This window comes from Schistocerca gregaria, chromosome 9, assembly GCF_023897955.1.
Source record: "Schistocerca gregaria isolate iqSchGreg1 chromosome 9, iqSchGreg1.2, whole genome shotgun sequence".
Lineage (NCBI taxonomy): Eukaryota > Metazoa > Arthropoda > Insecta > Orthoptera > Acrididae > Schistocerca > Schistocerca gregaria.
Genome location: NC_064928.1, coordinates 67,128,551 through 67,146,282, shown reverse-complemented (window position 1 = coordinate 67,146,282; position 17,732 = coordinate 67,128,551). Strand labels below are relative to the sequence as shown.

Genomic DNA, 17,732 nt, shown 5'->3' with positions numbered 1-17,732 from the left:
TATGGGGCTATCAATTGAAGAATAAAATTAGTCAGAGAATGAAACAACAGAAAAATCACATATTCTTTTTATAAAAATGAAAACAATCAGTTTTTTTACAATATAATGTAATTGTAAAGATAAAAAAACTCTACTCGCCAAGCAGTGGCAGAACACACACATAAAAGAAGGTTATAATTAGGCAAGATTTTGGAGCCATTGGCTCCTTTTTCTGGCAGAAGAGTTGAAGGGGAAGGAAGAGAGGTGAAGGAAAAGGATAGGAGAGGTCTAGGAAAAGGGGTAGATTTCAGAAAAGTTACTCAGAACTGAGGGTCAAGGGAGACTTACCAGATGGGATGAAAATCAGTCTTTCCCTCTCATCCTGTGCGGTAAGTCCCAAGTGACCAGCGGTTCTGGGTAACTTTTCTGATATCTACCCCTTTTCCTAGACCTCTCCAGTTCTTTTCCTTCACCTCTCCTCATTCCCCTTCAACATTTCTTCCTGAAGAATGAATCACTGGCTCCGAAAGCTTGCCTAATTATACCCTCCTCTTATGTATGTATTATGCTGCTGCTTGGTAAGTACATATTCTTTTTAGGAACTTCGAATTATGTTCTGATGACAAATGTGCCAAATAAGGTAAGGAAAAATCTGAGTTATGCAACTGCTTTCCCTACAAAAAGTTTTATGAAGCCACTCATATCACCCTAGCAGCACACAAACAGTTATTTAATGGTCAATATTGTTTCCAGTAATTGACAGCCTATCATGTAATGAACAAACCTGGATCTTTCTGTTTATTTATGCAGGTTAGTTATGGTATCTTTAATGCAGACTCTACATTGTTGAGTGTCTGAGCCTTGGAACAAGGATCTAAAATGTTCCCACATCACAGTCCAGAAAATAACCTTCATCGTTCATTCCCATACACATCAGTTTCTCACACAACACTATATATACAATATGTATGTTCTGTAAATGTGTTTGTATGAAACATTGATTCGTGTTAATGTCCTGTTCCCTACTAAAGTCGCCATTCTTGTACTTCCATTAAATCCATTTGGAAAGCGTCCTTCCTAGTAAACCAGTTTTATATGGCAGTCCATCTTAAATTGATTTACGTATAGATTCCAACATAATTTACAGCTGTTTGAATAGCCAACAGCATAGGCAAACAATAAAGGATTTATCAATCTGTTAACTTGAAATACATTAATCTTTCTGAAATATCAATTCCATTTTATTGTTGATATAAGAAGCAGGATATTTAAGTTTCTCACTATATGTTATATCTGGGGGGAAAAAAATTAAAATACAATGTGCTTCTTCAAAACTTAAATTGCTTTGCTCAAAATGGTTACAAATTGTTCATCAAACAGTGAAACACATACAAACACTAACTGAGAGCCATTTTTCTTAATAAGTGTCATAAGTACACAAACAGCATGATGATGAGCCCTTCCAATTAATTCTGGATGTAAAATGTCTCTCCATTAAGACATCAAAGAGTGAGGTACTGAGGAAGAAACAAGAAAGAAAAGAATATACATAAGAATATGAAGTGTTAAGACACTATCGCACGCTGAGAAGTTGGACAATTGGAAACAGGAATAGAGACGAAACAAAGTGGACATCCAAGTTATTCTGGACAAATAGGTAAACCAATTCTTGGTGTTATCATTATTATCAGCTACTAATCCAATCGGATACTACAGCTGTCAGAATTATTGTATCAGCACTACTTCATCTGCACTCGCCTAGTTAAGATCTTCACCACAAAAGCAATATTCCGTTTACAACCAAAAGTATGAATGATGAGAACACAACACCATTACTGGCATAATTATTTCTTCAAGGAAAATGATTTCACATGCTCCGAGGTTTTCAGATTTCCACATAAATTTTAAAATATACTCATAGCAGATATAATTTACACAGTGATAAATTTGTACCAACACAGCACAAGAAATCACTTCAGCAAGCAACTCATAAATACACACTGCACTGTTGAAATAAAAGTCACACAAAAAAGTACCCACTCAACACTAATCATTCCTTTCTTGGTGTTATGTTCACATTATCACATAACACGTTCAGGAAGTGCTTATTTTTTGTGCATCTGACAACGGCGAGAAGCCATGTGTGTTTTTAAATTATCACTCCTAGCACATCGATAACTGCAGCGAGGGCACTGATAACGACGTTCTTTACCACATTGTAGATTTACATGTCTCTGCAGCCCTTGGGGATGCTGATAAGACTTCCCACAAGACTTACAAGTAAACTGATTATGCAATACTGTCTGGGATGTTGTCAATGTCATGTTACTCAAATCAACACTGCCAAATAAGGAATGCAGATTATTAATTCCTTGAGTGCGAAAATTCTCTTTATATGTAAGACCTGCACTCACTCTCCTGACTTCCTCAACGTCAACTTCTCCACTACTACAATCATCACGATAATCACCGGCACAAAGATAGTCCTCATCTTCATCGAGAGTAAGGTCTTCAACAACTTCCACGTGATTCTCAGGGACCTCAGATTTTATTACTAAAGATACTTCCTGTTGGTGTGCACTTATATTTGCTGACTTTTTATCAGGTAATACTGCTCCTGGCATTAAAAACTGTTCATTTTCTGCAACAGTCATTAACCTGCCGAAGCTTTGCAACTCACTGTATACAGACTGCTGAGGAATTGGACAGTAAGACGATGAACATATGGTAGTGTGGGCACATGATACCAAAGTCTTTAGTGCCCGAATCGGACTGTAAGCTGGTCCGCCATTTGAATTATGATTTGTGGCTGTTACTTGTCTCTCAGATGAAAGTTGATGCACACTATCAACATCAGGAGTAATGATATCTTCAAGTGTATTCTTGCCTACTTTTCTTTGCTTTTGAATGGATTTAGAAATGGAGTCTCCTTCCACAGAACCTTCTTCCTGGGATGATACAGCTGGAGAGCATCCTCTAAATGACTCCATCTTGTGTTCTGGTTCATTCTGACCTGAGGTACAGCACGGCATAGAAGTAGGTTGAGATGGCAGGATTTCTGGAGGTGCAATTATTCCACTAACTCCCAGAATGTTGACACTGCCATCACGAAAATTGTCACCATCATTGAGAGTTACGTCTTCAATAATTTCCATGTGACTCTCGGTGCTCTCAGATTTTGTTTCTTGTTTTATCTCCTGTTTTCGTGCACTCGAATTCGACAAGTTTTTGTCACGTAATACTGCTTCTGGTATCGAAAAACGTTCATTTTCCGCAACAACTGTTTTCCCATTGGAGCTCTGCAACTCACTGCACATGGACTGAAGAGGCACCGGATTGTACACTGGTCCACCAGTTGAGTTATGTGTTGCGGGGAATACTTGCCTTTGAGATAGAAGATGATGCACACTTTCAAGATCGGGAGTAATGACTTCTTTAAATGTATTTTGGCCTGTCAGCTGAAGAGAACCAGAGTGATTAACACTTTTTATGTACTTCTGAGTGCAATTAAGAACCGAGTTTACTTCCCCGGAACCTCCTTCCTGGGAGGACACAGTTGGAGAGTTTCCTCTAAATGATTCCAGCTTATCTTCTGGCTCCTTCTGACCTGAGGTGAAGCACGGCACAGAAGCAGGTAGGGCCGAGAGTGTTTCCGAAAGTACTGGTGGCACATCTCTTCCATTGCCTTTCTGCATGTTGACACCGTCCATACATCCACTGCCAGACAGTCCCCTAACCTGAAGGGACTCCGAGAGCTTAAGAACACCACTAAGCTCCTTTTGTGGTATATTTACTTCACCACGATACATAAAGTCAAGCAAAGCTTTAACCACATCGTATTTTACACCGTGCAGAATAATAATTGGGTGCTTCTCATTGTTTTCGGTGAACAGTTCCTCAAAATATGGACTACAGGCTGAAAGAATTATCTTATGTGCTCTTAAATGGTGGCCCTCAGCACTAATTGTACAGTCCGTTAATTTCTCATTGTCCAACAGAGCATCAAAAACTGACATCAAAGTAGCTTGATGCTTGTTCCACCTTAAATGAATGTTACTGATCTGATCCATTCTGTCTAGCTGTCTTCAAGGGACTTCAATCACTTCTTTAATATTGACTAACTCTTACAGTGATATCATTTACTACAAATGTTCAGTTTCCTTGGAAAAACAAGGATGTAATTATCTCCAAGTTGATCATCTTCAGGCACTGAAGTAATGTTTCTCAGAGGTCTGCAGAGTGCAATCTTCAATCGTTTGTGAACAATATCCATGGCAATGATCTTCTTTCAAATTGCAGATACAGTTGCTGTTCCAGAAATTTTGAGCGCCTGACCTAGTGTGCAAACAATCTTATGTTAATCAAATTGTCTCCAGGAAAAATAAGCTATAAAATTATTTACAATGCATGAGTGTAGGGTACAATTTCTGTTAAGGTAAGTCACCAGAAATGATGAGGAATTAAGAAGAATTCATAATTATTTCACACAAATGTTGCTGAAATTGACCCAAACAGAGGTATCAGATGATTGTTGCAGAATTATATCACAACACGTTTGTTTAAGTCATGTTTTAACAATACTCTTCAGCTTCATACAATATGTTGGCACAATGTTGCCATTATCAGCTGTCTTCCTACTAATTATACATTACTTTGTTTGACTACATTTGCTGTAACAGTGACAGTTTTGCTGTCAGTGGGCACGGCAGTGAGTCTGAGTAGAAATTTACATAACTAGATCTGTCCAACCAATTCCTTGAGTTACATTTTGTACATTTATCTGCCATATATTAAGTGAAATAAACTTTGACTTTCACATTCTTTCCTTGAACAGAGCACTAGACAAAATAAAAATGTCACTCAAATTCTCACAGATAATTATACTATTAAGATGATATACTTGAACGCCTATAGTATTAAAGTTTAATCAACTATGTTATGACACATATCAATAAAAAGTATACTTTATTTACAGAAATCACAGGAAAATATAACAAATCTTAACAATTTTTTTTAATTAAAGAAATAGCTCAAGAATTTTGCAAGTACTTATGTTGTTACCAAAGTGAGTGTTCGACTCTGGAGAAGTTTTTGGATGAAGTCCTAATTGTTCCTTTAACACTCAGTATTCAGCAGTATGCTTCCATTTTCTGTGCCATTTATGAAGATGTTGAGTTCTTTGCATAAATCCATTTGATATTCATCATCCATTTAACGAAATATGTGAATGGGTGTCAGGTGAAATTTTAGCTTGTGGCTGCTACTGACTTGTAGTATCCATTCGTGTGAAACACATCAATGTATTCACTGCCTTACCATATTGACAAGCTGCCAAGTGACCAACATAGAGGAGTCAACCTACACTGTTTGAAAGGTATGTTCCTTAACTACTGTGTTGAATGTAACTTACCATGTGTGGACACTGAACGAGCGGACAACGCAAAAAAGAGTAATTCTTGGGTACAACTGGGTCAGTGGGCAGTCACCCCTGTGGATTTAATTACTAATTGAGTCTCTGTATTTTAAGTGGTAGCTCTACATTTCTGCTGGGTGGTACTCAGAAATACAGTGACAATTCCGAAGATGGCAGGAATTCCGTCAAGAGGAATACAGAAACTAGTCCTTATGTGTTGAGGAGAAGTACAGATAACTGAGTGAACCAAAAGATGTGGAAAAATACATACATGATTTCTGACAATTCTCAATATTGATACAGTATACGGGATGGCAAAATTCAACAGCTCCCAACTTCTGAAATCCAAACACCCATTTTGTTTCACATTCATTTTCATAACTATTGTATAAAAAAACTACACATAGACGTAACTGATAGTTGACCTAAACCGTAAATGCTCATTTTTTCTAAATAAACACAATATATAATTTAACAGTGACTAGCTGCAAGTCCGAAATTTGTTTGAACATAATCTATTCAGAGTAAAGTGACTATTCACTTTGCGGAAACCTAACTGTGTCATAAGCTTATCAGCACTACAGCTCATGTGGGTGTCAGCAAATATTTCCTGACAAAGCCTATTCCTACAAAGCAAATTTTGAAAGAACTGCAGTTGGATAGAGAGAGTGAAGTGCACATGTTCCTACCCTACACCTAAGACAGGGATCGCTCGACAGTGTCATAAGACTATTTTGGAAAGGAAAACTGGATTTGTAGTGCTGCTACATTTTTAGTAAAGAAGTGAATTGTTCATCTACTGTGTCTCCTCTGTAAACCGCTTTCCACTGTTCGTCCCAAAAATTCTCACTGATTAGTTTAACTGAGTCAGCATTTATGATTTTGTGAAACTGTTGAAAAGGACACTTTATTAATAACACAAACACTAGGCACTTCCTTGAACTTTTTCTTTAATAAATAGTATATATTTACATGTGGTACACTTTCCTGTGATTTCTGCTATAAAAATCTGTTCTGTACTGGCACACATAGTAGTGTAATCAAAATGTAATAATTTGCAATGCAAATCTGCTCTGTACTGATATATGTAGTAATATAAGCAAAATTTGTGTTAAGTGAAGACTACTACACACCGTAACAATCGCACATCAAGTTGCAGACAGGCACAACAAAAAAGACTGTTACACACTGAGCTTCCAGCTAAAGCTTTCTTCAGAAAGGAAAATGCACACATGTTCACAAAGCAAGCACACGTCACATATGCATGACCACTATATCTAGCCTCTCCAGCCAGAAAAAGCTCAATGTGTAACAGTCTTTTCGTTGTGCCTGTCCGTAGATCAACGTATCATCTTTATATTCCATCTGGACTTTCCATTGTTTGAATTGTGTTAAATGTAGTATCTTAACAGCATAATTATCTTTGACAGTCCAACCACTCCAGTATAAATGATTACACATCTGTGTGAGAATTGCTAAATGATGTCTCTGAGTTGTGTGCAAAAAAGAGTAACGCACCCAGCAGAAATGAAGAGTTGTGTGGTATCTCTGATTTGTAATGAAAGATGTTGTGCAACTTCTGTGATATGTAAGTTCTGTACAAATAAAGTTCTATCAGAGATTTATGTTAACTGATGTTAAAAATCCAGTCCTAATTGTACCAACACATTTCCTGGTGCCAAAACCCAGAAAAAAGTAACATAGATAGGAACTTTTGGAATCTCTGGGACGTTTCTGATACTTCAAGATAATTTAAACATTGATTCTCAGTGACTACACAGGCGAATTTCTACACGTATAACATATAACACATGCTCCCTGTTAAGTCAACTATACATTGGTACCTGCAGCTTACTTGCATTCATTACTGTTATGTATCAGCATCACCTTATTGCCCATACACTAGTATATTTGAGTAGAGCATAAAAGAATAATCTTATTACATAACAAGCGACAGCTAATTTCTGGCAAGAAAGTTTCTTATTAATGCTTGTCACATGTTGTCATCTGTTAGGGATGCTACAATTATGACTAAACATGAGCAAAATTTTGAAACAACAGACAGAAAAGTAAATATATCTAAAAACAAAGATGACGTAACTTACCAAACAAAAATGTTGGTATGTTGATAGAGACACTAACAAACACACCCACACAAAATTCAAGCTTTCACAACCCACGGTTGCTTCATCAGGAAAGAGGGAAGGAGAGGGAAAAACGAAAGGATGTGGGTTTTAAGGGAGAGGGTAAGGAGTCATTCCAATCCCGGGAGCGGAAAGACTTACCCTCTCCCTTAAAACCCATATCCTTTTGTCTTTCCCTCTCCTTCCCTCTTTCCTGATGAAGCAACCATGGGTTGCGAAAGCTTGAATTTTGTGTGTGTGTTTGTGTTTGTTAGTGTCTCTATCAACATACGAACACTTTCGTTTGGTAAGGTACATCATCTTTGTTTTTAGATATATTTTTCCCACGTGGAATGTTTCCTTCTATTATATTCAGACAGAAAAGTAAAATGTAAATGGGGAATGTACAGTTCCAGTGTTACACAGTTCATTAATCAAATGTATTCATTGATAACTCCATGTACAAAAATGAGACTGAATACATTAGCACTTGATTGCAGGACTCTTTGGCTACTTTAATGACCTTTTACAACATTATCCAAAAGACTTACTTGATGACATGGAATACGAAAGCCATCTCTTAGTATGTGAAGACTATACAAAATCTGTGTGGCATGTGATCCTGAATGCAAAATACAGTATGGACCAACAGCTGACAGGTTGACATGTGGGATTTCTACACATTCATGCACGTACTATGATCAACTGCCACCAAACAAGTTACAGCCATTTTCTGGTAACACTGAGCATTGGGTTCATTTCTGGGAAGAGTTCAAATTCCCTGTTGATGCCTACCAAAACTTGTCAACTGCCAACAAAATTGTATTTCACAGAGGGTACACGGCACTGTGGGAACTGCAGGTGCTTATGAACAAAATAAGGAAATTCTATCTTCACTTTATGGTGACAGAAATACAAGGTGTACAAAAGGTAGGGAAACACTTTCAATTATTTATTGTATAAGAACCAAACACTGTACAGATCTCAAACATATATCATTTTGAAGAGAAACCCTACAAGTTTTTTTTATGTATACCACCACCGCATAGTTTGGTAATCTGCCAATAGTCAGCGCTAGTCGCAAACATTGTGAGTTCAGGTGCAGAGTATGCTTTCTGCGTGTTGGAGTTCAACAAAAACAAGTACGCTACAGCTTTTTAATGGATGTTTTGAACCAAATACAGTAAGAAGCCACCAATAAGGAAGGCCATTTACCACTGACACAACAAATTTGTTAAGACAGGTTGCTTGTGCCTGAACCCATTCAAATTGGAGCTAGTGCAAAATTCGATTACCATGTTGATGTCTGCCTGATCACTCATGGTTTGCGAATCAAATGTTTGTATAAAAAAAAAAAAAAACTTTCAGAGTTTCTCTCCAAAATGCAATATGTATGACATCTGTACAATGTTTAGTTCTTGTGCAATAAATAATTGAAAGTGTTGCCGCACTTTATGTACACCCTGTACAATTATCTGGCAGATCTTGACTACCTGGAAGACATTATACCTGTAACCTAACATGTACAAGCAGCTTCTCAACCATCTGACCACAAATAACATATTATCAAGAACACAGTTTGGATTTATGAAGTGTTCTGATATCGAGAAGGCTATTTACAACTACAGTGAAAATGTACTTAATTCATTAAATAACCAGTTACAAGCAGCAGGTATTTTCTGTGATTTGTCAAAGGCGTTCGATTGTGTGAACCACAACATCCTTTTAAATAAATTAGAATTCTATGGTGTCACGGCAGTGCTGCAAAATTGTTCAAGTCATACCCCACTAACAGGAAACAAAGGGTGTCAGTGCAAGGGACTAGTGAATTAAGTCATCAGTCATCACCAGAATGGGAAGAAATCACATGTGTTGTCCCCCAAGGATCCGTCTTAGAGTCATTGCTTTTTCTTGTGTACATTAAAGATCTCTCATCAGTTACACTGCCAGAAGCAGAGTTCGTTTTGTTTGCAGATGACACAAGTACTGCAATAAATAGTATGTTGAGTGTAGTTCTAGAAAGACCTGCTAACGATATTTTCATGGATAATGGTTTAAAGCCAAGTCACTGACATTGAACTTCGAAAAGGCTCACTATATGCAATTCAGAACCTGTAAGAGGTTTCCACCCAGCATATGCATAAAGTATGAAGAAGGGCAGATAGGAGACGTTGACAGTCTTAAATTCCTGGGATTACAACTTTATAATAAATTTAGTTGGGAGGAGCCCACCACAGAACTGCAGAAACACCTTAACAAATCTGTATTTGCAATTAGAGTGTTAGCAGACATAGGCGACATAAAAATGACAAAGCTTACATACTTTGCCTACTTTCATTCCATAATGTCAAATGGTATAATATTTTGGGGTAACTCTTCAAGTCAAACAAAAGTTTTCAGAGTCCAAAAGCGTGTAATATGTATTATTTGTGGAGTAAATTCATTGACGTCCTGTAGAAACCTCTTCAAAGAACTGGGTATACTAACTACTGCCTCTCAGTATATTTCCTCCTTAATGAAATTTGCCCTAAATAATATATCCCTTTTTCCAACAAACAGCTCAGTTCATACATACAATACCAGGAACAAAAATGATCTACACAAGGACTTAAAAGCACTTACTTTAGTTCAAAAAGGGGTCCACTACTCAGGAACACTCATCTTCAATAATTTGCCATCAAACATAAAAATTTAGTTACAAATAAAGATCAGTTTAAAAGGAGCCTGAAAGACGTACTACTGGCCAACTGCTTCTACTCCATTGATGATGTATTGTGTATATTCATACTAATAGTATTGATATTTCAGCTTTTTAAAAATTTTCCACATCCAAGAGGATCTCCTCAGCACAAATCTATGGAACGAAAAACTAATCTAATCTAATCATTTACTGAAGGCAATAATTGCATTCAAGCTCTTGAGACATTACGGTACAACATAGAAGCTTACGCTGGAGTTTTAGTTGCACAGGTACTTCGCAGTTTCCTAGAAGATATATGTCAAAGCTGTATAATTCATACAAAGAGAGTACAATGCTCGGGATGGAACATCCTGAAATTGATGGAATACTTGTCAGAAGAGGCAGACAGGGCAACAACAATGCAAAAGATGTGTAGGGCAACTTGCAGATTAACTAACACCGGACTGACTACATCAGCCCTCAATGTTCGATCTATGTCAGGAGTTACAGCACGTGAGCACTTACGGAAGGTAGAGGTCTACTGTGTGTTTTATGAACAGGGTAGTCATTGGGCACAAGATTGTGAGAAGGTGAAGGATTTTTATAACTGCCTCAAGATTTTGAGTTCCAGCAATAGGTGCATTCTTTGCCTTAACCAGGGAGTAACAGTAAGAGTCTGCAAACAGTAAGGAAAATCATTATGACTCTTCTGCAAGAAAACCCATAAAAAATCAGTCTGCTGCGATTTAGAACATTTTACTTCATCCATTACTCCTGCCGAACACAGTTCAGTGATCAATGTGAACACCAGACGTTTAGAATTCATTCATCTCCATATATCCTATGTATATGTAATGTAGACCAGAGGCGTAACTTGACTTACACAGTACATTTTCGATTGCAGCAGCCAATCCAGCTTCATTAGCAGATGAATTGACCAACTATTTAAAACTGGAAGTCATTACAAATTACCCACTAGCAGTCAATACTTTTGAGTCTTCACTCACAACATCACACACTTGCCATTTGGTTCTGAGGCTGAGAAGTCCGTGGAACAATGCTCGCATTGAAGTTCCTCTTTTTGATAGAATTAATTCTTTTCAAGAGTTTAAATGGCAACACATTAGTAATTTACAACTGGCCGACTGCACAGATGGGTACTATGATCTTCCCACTGAGGAACTTATTGAAGTGGATCATTACCACACTTGTACACGTATCCCCAACACTGGCTTTACTGACTCTGAAATCCAGATGGATCCTCAGCAGAAACTGCCCAGGGATTTCTGTAAATCAAGCCATCATTAACCTCATCAACCTGCTGTTCAATCAAGCATTTGAGAATGCAGTCCAAAACTCCTGGGATTTAGAGAAAATGGTAATATGCAATGGTCAATCAATGAGTGCAAAGCATTGATAACTTCTAGAAAAATTTCCTATTCTGTCAAAGGATCAGCAAAGACTGGTCCATCCTCTACACAAATCGGCAGCCATTCTTACAACTAACCTTTGTAATGATGATTCCTCACTTTACAGGGGCATTTGGACATAAATGACATTGTCGGCACTGCATATGAGAGACAGATTTTAAATTACATCCAAAACTGACCTGCTGAATTGGCTGACAACTTTTATTTGCCTCATCAAATTGTGATGAGGTGTGCCAACTTATTGCCAAGTTGTTTTAATTACGCTCCAGAACTTTTGCTGGGAAGCCCCTACACATCCTCCGCACAATTCTGATCTCTCATCATGCAGTTTCCATATTTTTGGAGCCCTGAAGATAGAAGTTTATGGCCACTGATTTCCTTTGGACAAAGAGGTGTTCACCTGGTTACACTCATGACACCTTAGGCAACTGCCAAGATTTTTATTGAAAGTATTTATGTCTTGTCTCACGGTGAGATAAATGTATTAACAGTTATGGAAATTACTTTTGAAATAAACAGTTCGTTTACTTTTTTTCATCTGTTTCATTTTCATTCAACTGTCTCTTAAAAGAAGTATCAAAACAAAATGCTGTAATGTACAATTTACCTTCCGTGACTATAGTCGTTCTCCTGGAGCTAGTTCACAATGTATCAACAGATCAATTCTTGTAGGCATTACAAAGATTTATTGGCTCATATGGCATTCTGCACATCATCTACAATGACAATGACACCATCTACAATGACAACGGCCAGATGTACCACAGAGCCAACAAAGATGATGATGATGATGATGATGATGATGATGATGATGATGATGATGATGATGATGATGATGACGACGACGACGACGACGACGACGACCATATTTGGTTTGTGGGGTACTCAACCGCACGGTTATCAATGCCCATACAAATTTGCAATTTTGTCGATATCCATTCTCACCACTTTTCAGAATGACGATGACAGCACAAACACACAGTCCTCGAACGATCAAGAAAGAGAAAAACATCTCTGCTGTTAAGACCCACCAATACATCATTCAACAAGGCATAAATTTGAAGCTCCATGTGCAGATCGATGGAGAGAATGGAGGGAGCAAATGGTACGATCAACTAAATGATGTTTCTGAAAAGTACTCAGATGCCCCAGTATGGATGAAGGAGGGCTACCAACTGTGCTTGTGAATATTTAAACTGATCTGAACTCCAAGCCAATATCTCAGCTGCAGACTTCCTCAAGAGGGAGAGCCTCACAGAACTGCCAATGACACCCAAGCCACCAGCCCTAACAGACTAGACAAGTGTGTTCAGACTCCCTAAGAAACAGCAAATGATTTCTGGAAGTGCTGGAGTAAGGAGTGTCTAATGCATTTGCACAAGTCAAATGCCAAAATGGAATATCAGTCAGGATCCAAGTCAGTGGTTTTGTCCTTCAGCAAGAAGTAGATCTCCCACGGAACTTGTGGGAAAAGGCAAGCACGCAAGAGCTGAAAGAAGGCAGGGAAGAAATTCCACACACAGACACCCTTGCTACTAACAGTGGAAGACACATCACCAGGCCACTCCATCTGAACCAACCTCTTAAGATGGACCAGTGTGGGGAAGATGTGAGGAATTATTAATAGTGTCTCTTGTGTAGCACTATACCTACACACATAATACTGTAGCTGGTAGATGCACATACGGTAGGACACGACAGCAGTAGTGGTGCAGGCTGCAGGCAGGTGCCGTAGGGGAGATGCCAAGGGCTGGAAGGGAAGTGTTGTTACAAACTGAAGCCTACGCTCACATTGTTTGTAAATATTAAACAGGGCCTCTGCAAGCCCAACTTGCACGGTGACCATTCAAAAAGATCTGTCACTTCTGCTTTGTTTAGTATCTAAGAAGAATTCCACTGAAAATGCAGTGATTAATTTTTGCCTGGCATGTCAATCATTTGTAACTTTCAGAGAAGTGTCATAAATGGCGAATTTTGAGTAAAACTGAAACAGTTCTCTGTTGCCATGTTAAAATTCGCTTCTTTTGATACAACACGGCAGGGTTTACACAGTCTCATCTCAATAACCCACACAGACGTGATTGCAAGATAATTCTGAAACAGTTGTTTTTTAAGTTTATTGACTGAGGAAAAGTAAGGTCAGCATCTTATGAAAAAACACATCCTCAGTACAGAATAAATGTGTAATGTCTTCATTTACATTGTTCCAAAAGCCATAGCATTTCTTGTTTGACCAGCTATTGATGGCACCTAAAAATTACACTCCTTCGTCGAAAAAGTCTGTACTTAGTGGAATACCACGGTAGATAGTGAAGTTTTGTATAATAACTGTATGGCAAAATACTCTCCTCTTAGCAAGCTATCATTTGCCAAAATCTCATTTCGATATCTCAAACCATTTATGCAGAAATATGAGGAACGTTAGGGATATTTCACTATGGTTTTATCGCTGGTGTGGTGCGATTGCAAATGAGTGTGCTACATCAGATCAATTTTCTCGAGACTGGTGACAGATAGAGACCTCCACCCAACTCTAAAGAAAAATTCAATACGTTAGTAACATTTCATATGCAGCAACATATTACCTAATATGCACCAAACGCAAAATCATAATGACCAGTTTTTCCATTACCAACTTTTTTGAATTTCGCGCACTGTTTTACTTCCATGTAAATATCACAATAACTATGACAACTAAGTAAAAAATGGGCACAGCTTAATGAACCTCAAATACAATGCTACAAGTAAAGCAAAAATGAAACTTTTTACTAAGTAGTTTCTGTAAAACTGTTCAAAACTGATGGCAGCACGAGTGCCTTGATTCTGTCACTGCCGGCCAGCCAAAAGGTGGCAGATAGTATATGCCTGCCCTTCTGAATAAACGAATGAACTCACCCGGCACTTTGGATGAAAATTGGTCACTACCCATGGGCCATCGTATGCTGTGTGGACTCTTACGATATTTGAGTTTTGAGCAAATAAAGTTCTGTGTTGTTTGACTTTAAAATCACTTTCTAATTGTTCCCACATACTCAGTGCAAGTGTAGTATCTATATTTTGTGCAGTCTTCTATATGACATAAATCAATGCATGCTCATCCCTGATGTGAGCTGAGATTTATTTCACTTAACAAAAAATGTATTAAAGTACAAAATGTTTTGTTAGTCACAGTAAATTTTCTAGTGTGAATTAACAAAATTTCCCCACATACTACCCAACCATGATATTATTGCGCTTGGCCTCTCATTGAAAACACAATGTGACATTACAGTGAACAAAAACCGCATCCACATTTTCAACTGTCGTATACACTGTGGAAATCCACTACCTTCATGAGCAAACTGCCTGGTCATTAGAACAGCACACCACATTCTGATGGGCTTCAAGCGCACAGCCAGGCACAGGGGTGAACATACTCAGTCGCAGGTGTAGTAATATTGGGACCGGCTAATAAGCACGCAGTCACACATAATAACAAAAACATCATGAGCCAAATGTAATCACAAAATACAATCACAAAAAATTTGATATCACTTTCTCAGAGATGATCTGTAATCACTTTTTATAAAACAGGTTTTAATTGTCCATCTAGACTGGTTTAATTTTTTCGGATGATTGACGTTGGGTTCATGTGAAATACTCTCATTCTACAGATAAAAGGACTGTAGATAAAAGTGAACAGCACATTTTACGATATGCGAACTTGCTATTATACCACATCAAAAATCAAATTTACCAGAACACAACTGCCTGTATTGGATATGAGAGTAACACATCCATCTTATTAGTAAACTTTACATGTTACATCACGGGATATAATAGTGACCTTGAACAGCCCACACTGTTCATATAGCCCACAAGGCAACTGCTAAAGGTGGCGTCTGGTACATTTGTCATGTATGAATGAAAATTGCATTTCCAAACTTAATTTTTTGTTTGTTGAGAATAGCTGTCAGAAATACTTGCTTGAATCCTGTGATCTGATTGGATAAAATCTTTTTAGGCATGAAGATATGTAATTTATATGGTACAGCAGGTGATGTTGCCACAAGCTTCTAGCTGATACAGCATCTTTCTCACGGTCACTGTTTTGGCATTATGCTGTGAGTCAAACAGTCAGACCGCCACTGTGGACGAAGGGGCTGCGTAGGAAGGTCGCTTCACCAATTTCAGACACAGCATACTACGTGTTCAAGCTGCCCCACCACACACTTTCTCTCACCTATTGCTTTGTACATCTGTAAATAACCATCATCACTGCAATCTCCATAAATGTTAAAATAGACATTGTAGTTGTAGGTGAATTGGCTATGCTCATTCAAAATTAAGTTTAAATCCTGCTTCTTGTGACTGTAAATTTCGAATTGTTATAAGATTTAAGGACTCACTCCTTTAGAGCTCTGCACGAGATTTCCAAATTATGATCAATATCTGTTACAGAGAGCTTTAAAGCCGCCACAAGGGCTCCAAAATAAATTTTTGTTTTCAGAGTATGTGTGCTCCGTGAACAGTTTTGAATCTTCTCCCTGATTACACTATGTACTGTTTGCACAGCAATTGCACTTATTCCTACACACTACTGAATTCTGAAACCAATTCCTACCATTACAGGCTTTGTGAAAGAGACTAAATTTAAGTTTGATGTAAGTTTTTCCAAAGTAGTTCGTAAATACATATTTCTTGAATCTGTTTTAATTATTCCTGACTGTAATGTGACCTATGCTTATTTGTTTTTGTTATTTCTTCTTTACCTACAAATAAAGATTCCAAGACTTACCAAGCGGGAAAGCGCCGGTAGATAGGCACAATGAATAAAACACACAAACACACACACAAAATTTCTATCTTTCGCAACCGATGGTTGCTTCTTCAGGAAAGAGGGAAGGAGAGGGAAAGACGAAAGGATGTGGGTTTTAAGGGAGAGGGTAAGGAGTCATTCCAATCCCGGGAGCGGAAAGACTTCCCTTAGGGGGAAAAAAGGAAAGGTGTACACTCGCACACACACACATATCCATCCGCACATACACAGATACAAGCAGACATATTTAAAGGCAAAGAGTAAGGGCAGAGATGTCAGTCGAGGCGGAAGTACAGAGGCAAAGAAGTTGTTGAAAGACAGGTGAGGTATGAGCGGCGGCAACTTGAAATTAGCAGAGGTTGAGGCCTGGCGGATATCGAGAAGAGAGGATATACTGAAGGGCGAGTTCCCATCTCCGGAGTTCGGATAGGTTGGTGTTGGTGGGAAGTATCCAGATAACTCGGACGGCGTAACACTGTGCCAAGATGTGCTTAATCAACTTAATATGATCATTCCATTTTAAATCACTCTGAATGCGTACTCCCAGATAATTTATGGAATTAACTGCTTCCAGTTGCTGACCTGCTATTTTGTCGCTAAATGATAAGGGATCTATCTTTCTATGTATTCACAGCACATTACACTTGTGTACATTGAGATTCAATTCCGTGCACCATGCGTCAATTCGCTGCAGATCCTCCTGCATTTCAGTACAATTTTTCATTGTTGCAACCTCTCGATACACCACAGCATCATCTGCAAAAAGCCTCAGTGAACTTCCGATGTCATCCACCAGGTCATTTATGTATATTGTGAATAGCAACGGTCCTATGACACTCCCCTGCGGCACATCTGAAATCACTCTCACTTCGGAAGACTTCTCTCCATTGAGAATGACATGCTGCATTCTGTTATCTAGGAACTCCTCAATCCAATCACACAATTGGTCTGGCAGTCCATATGCTCTTACTTTGTTCATTAAACGACTGAGGGGAGCTGTATCGAACGCCTTGCGGAAGTCAAGAAACACGGCATCTACCTGGGAACCCGTGTCTATGGCCCTCTGAGCCTTGTGGACGAATAGTGCGAGCTGGGTTTTCACACGAGCGTCTTTTTCGAAACCCATGCTGATTCCTACAGACTAGATTTCTAGTCTCCAGAAAAGTCATTATACTCTAACATAATACGTGTTCCAAAATTCTACAACTGATCGACATTAGCGATATAGGTCTTTAGTTCTGCGCATCTGTTCGACGTCCCTTCTTGAAAACGGGGATGACCTGTTCCCTTTTCCAATCCTTTGGAATGC

At 38.4% G+C, this 17,732-nt stretch overlaps 2 protein-coding genes across 16 annotated transcripts in view; both read right to left on the bottom strand.

Moving 5' to 3' along the window:
• The window catches only part of LOC126291629 (protein jim lovell-like), a 50,671-nt gene extending 34,246 nt beyond the window's left edge, over positions 1-16,425 (bottom strand). The window contains exon 1 of the mRNA XM_049985194.1: positions 16,403-16,425. The gene's annotated coding sequence lies outside the window, so the exon portion shown is untranslated. The remainder of the gene's footprint in view (positions 1-16,402) is intronic.
• LOC126291625 (longitudinals lacking protein-like) overlaps positions 1-17,732 on the bottom strand; it is a 293,043-nt gene that overhangs the window by 81,845 nt on the left and 193,466 nt on the right. For 14 of the 15 annotated variants that reach the window (XM_049985179.1, XM_049985189.1, XM_049985186.1 and 11 more), the window contains one exon: positions 390-4,314. The exons of the other annotated variant lie outside the window; for it this stretch is intronic. In XM_049985179.1, the coding sequence (XP_049841136.1) occupies positions 2,085-4,049 (1,965 nt within the window). In that variant the 5' untranslated portion in view covers positions 4,050-4,314 and the 3' untranslated portion in view covers positions 390-2,084. Of the gene's footprint in view, positions 1-389; positions 4,315-17,732 lie in introns of those variants that run through there. 15 annotated transcript variants of the gene reach the window in all.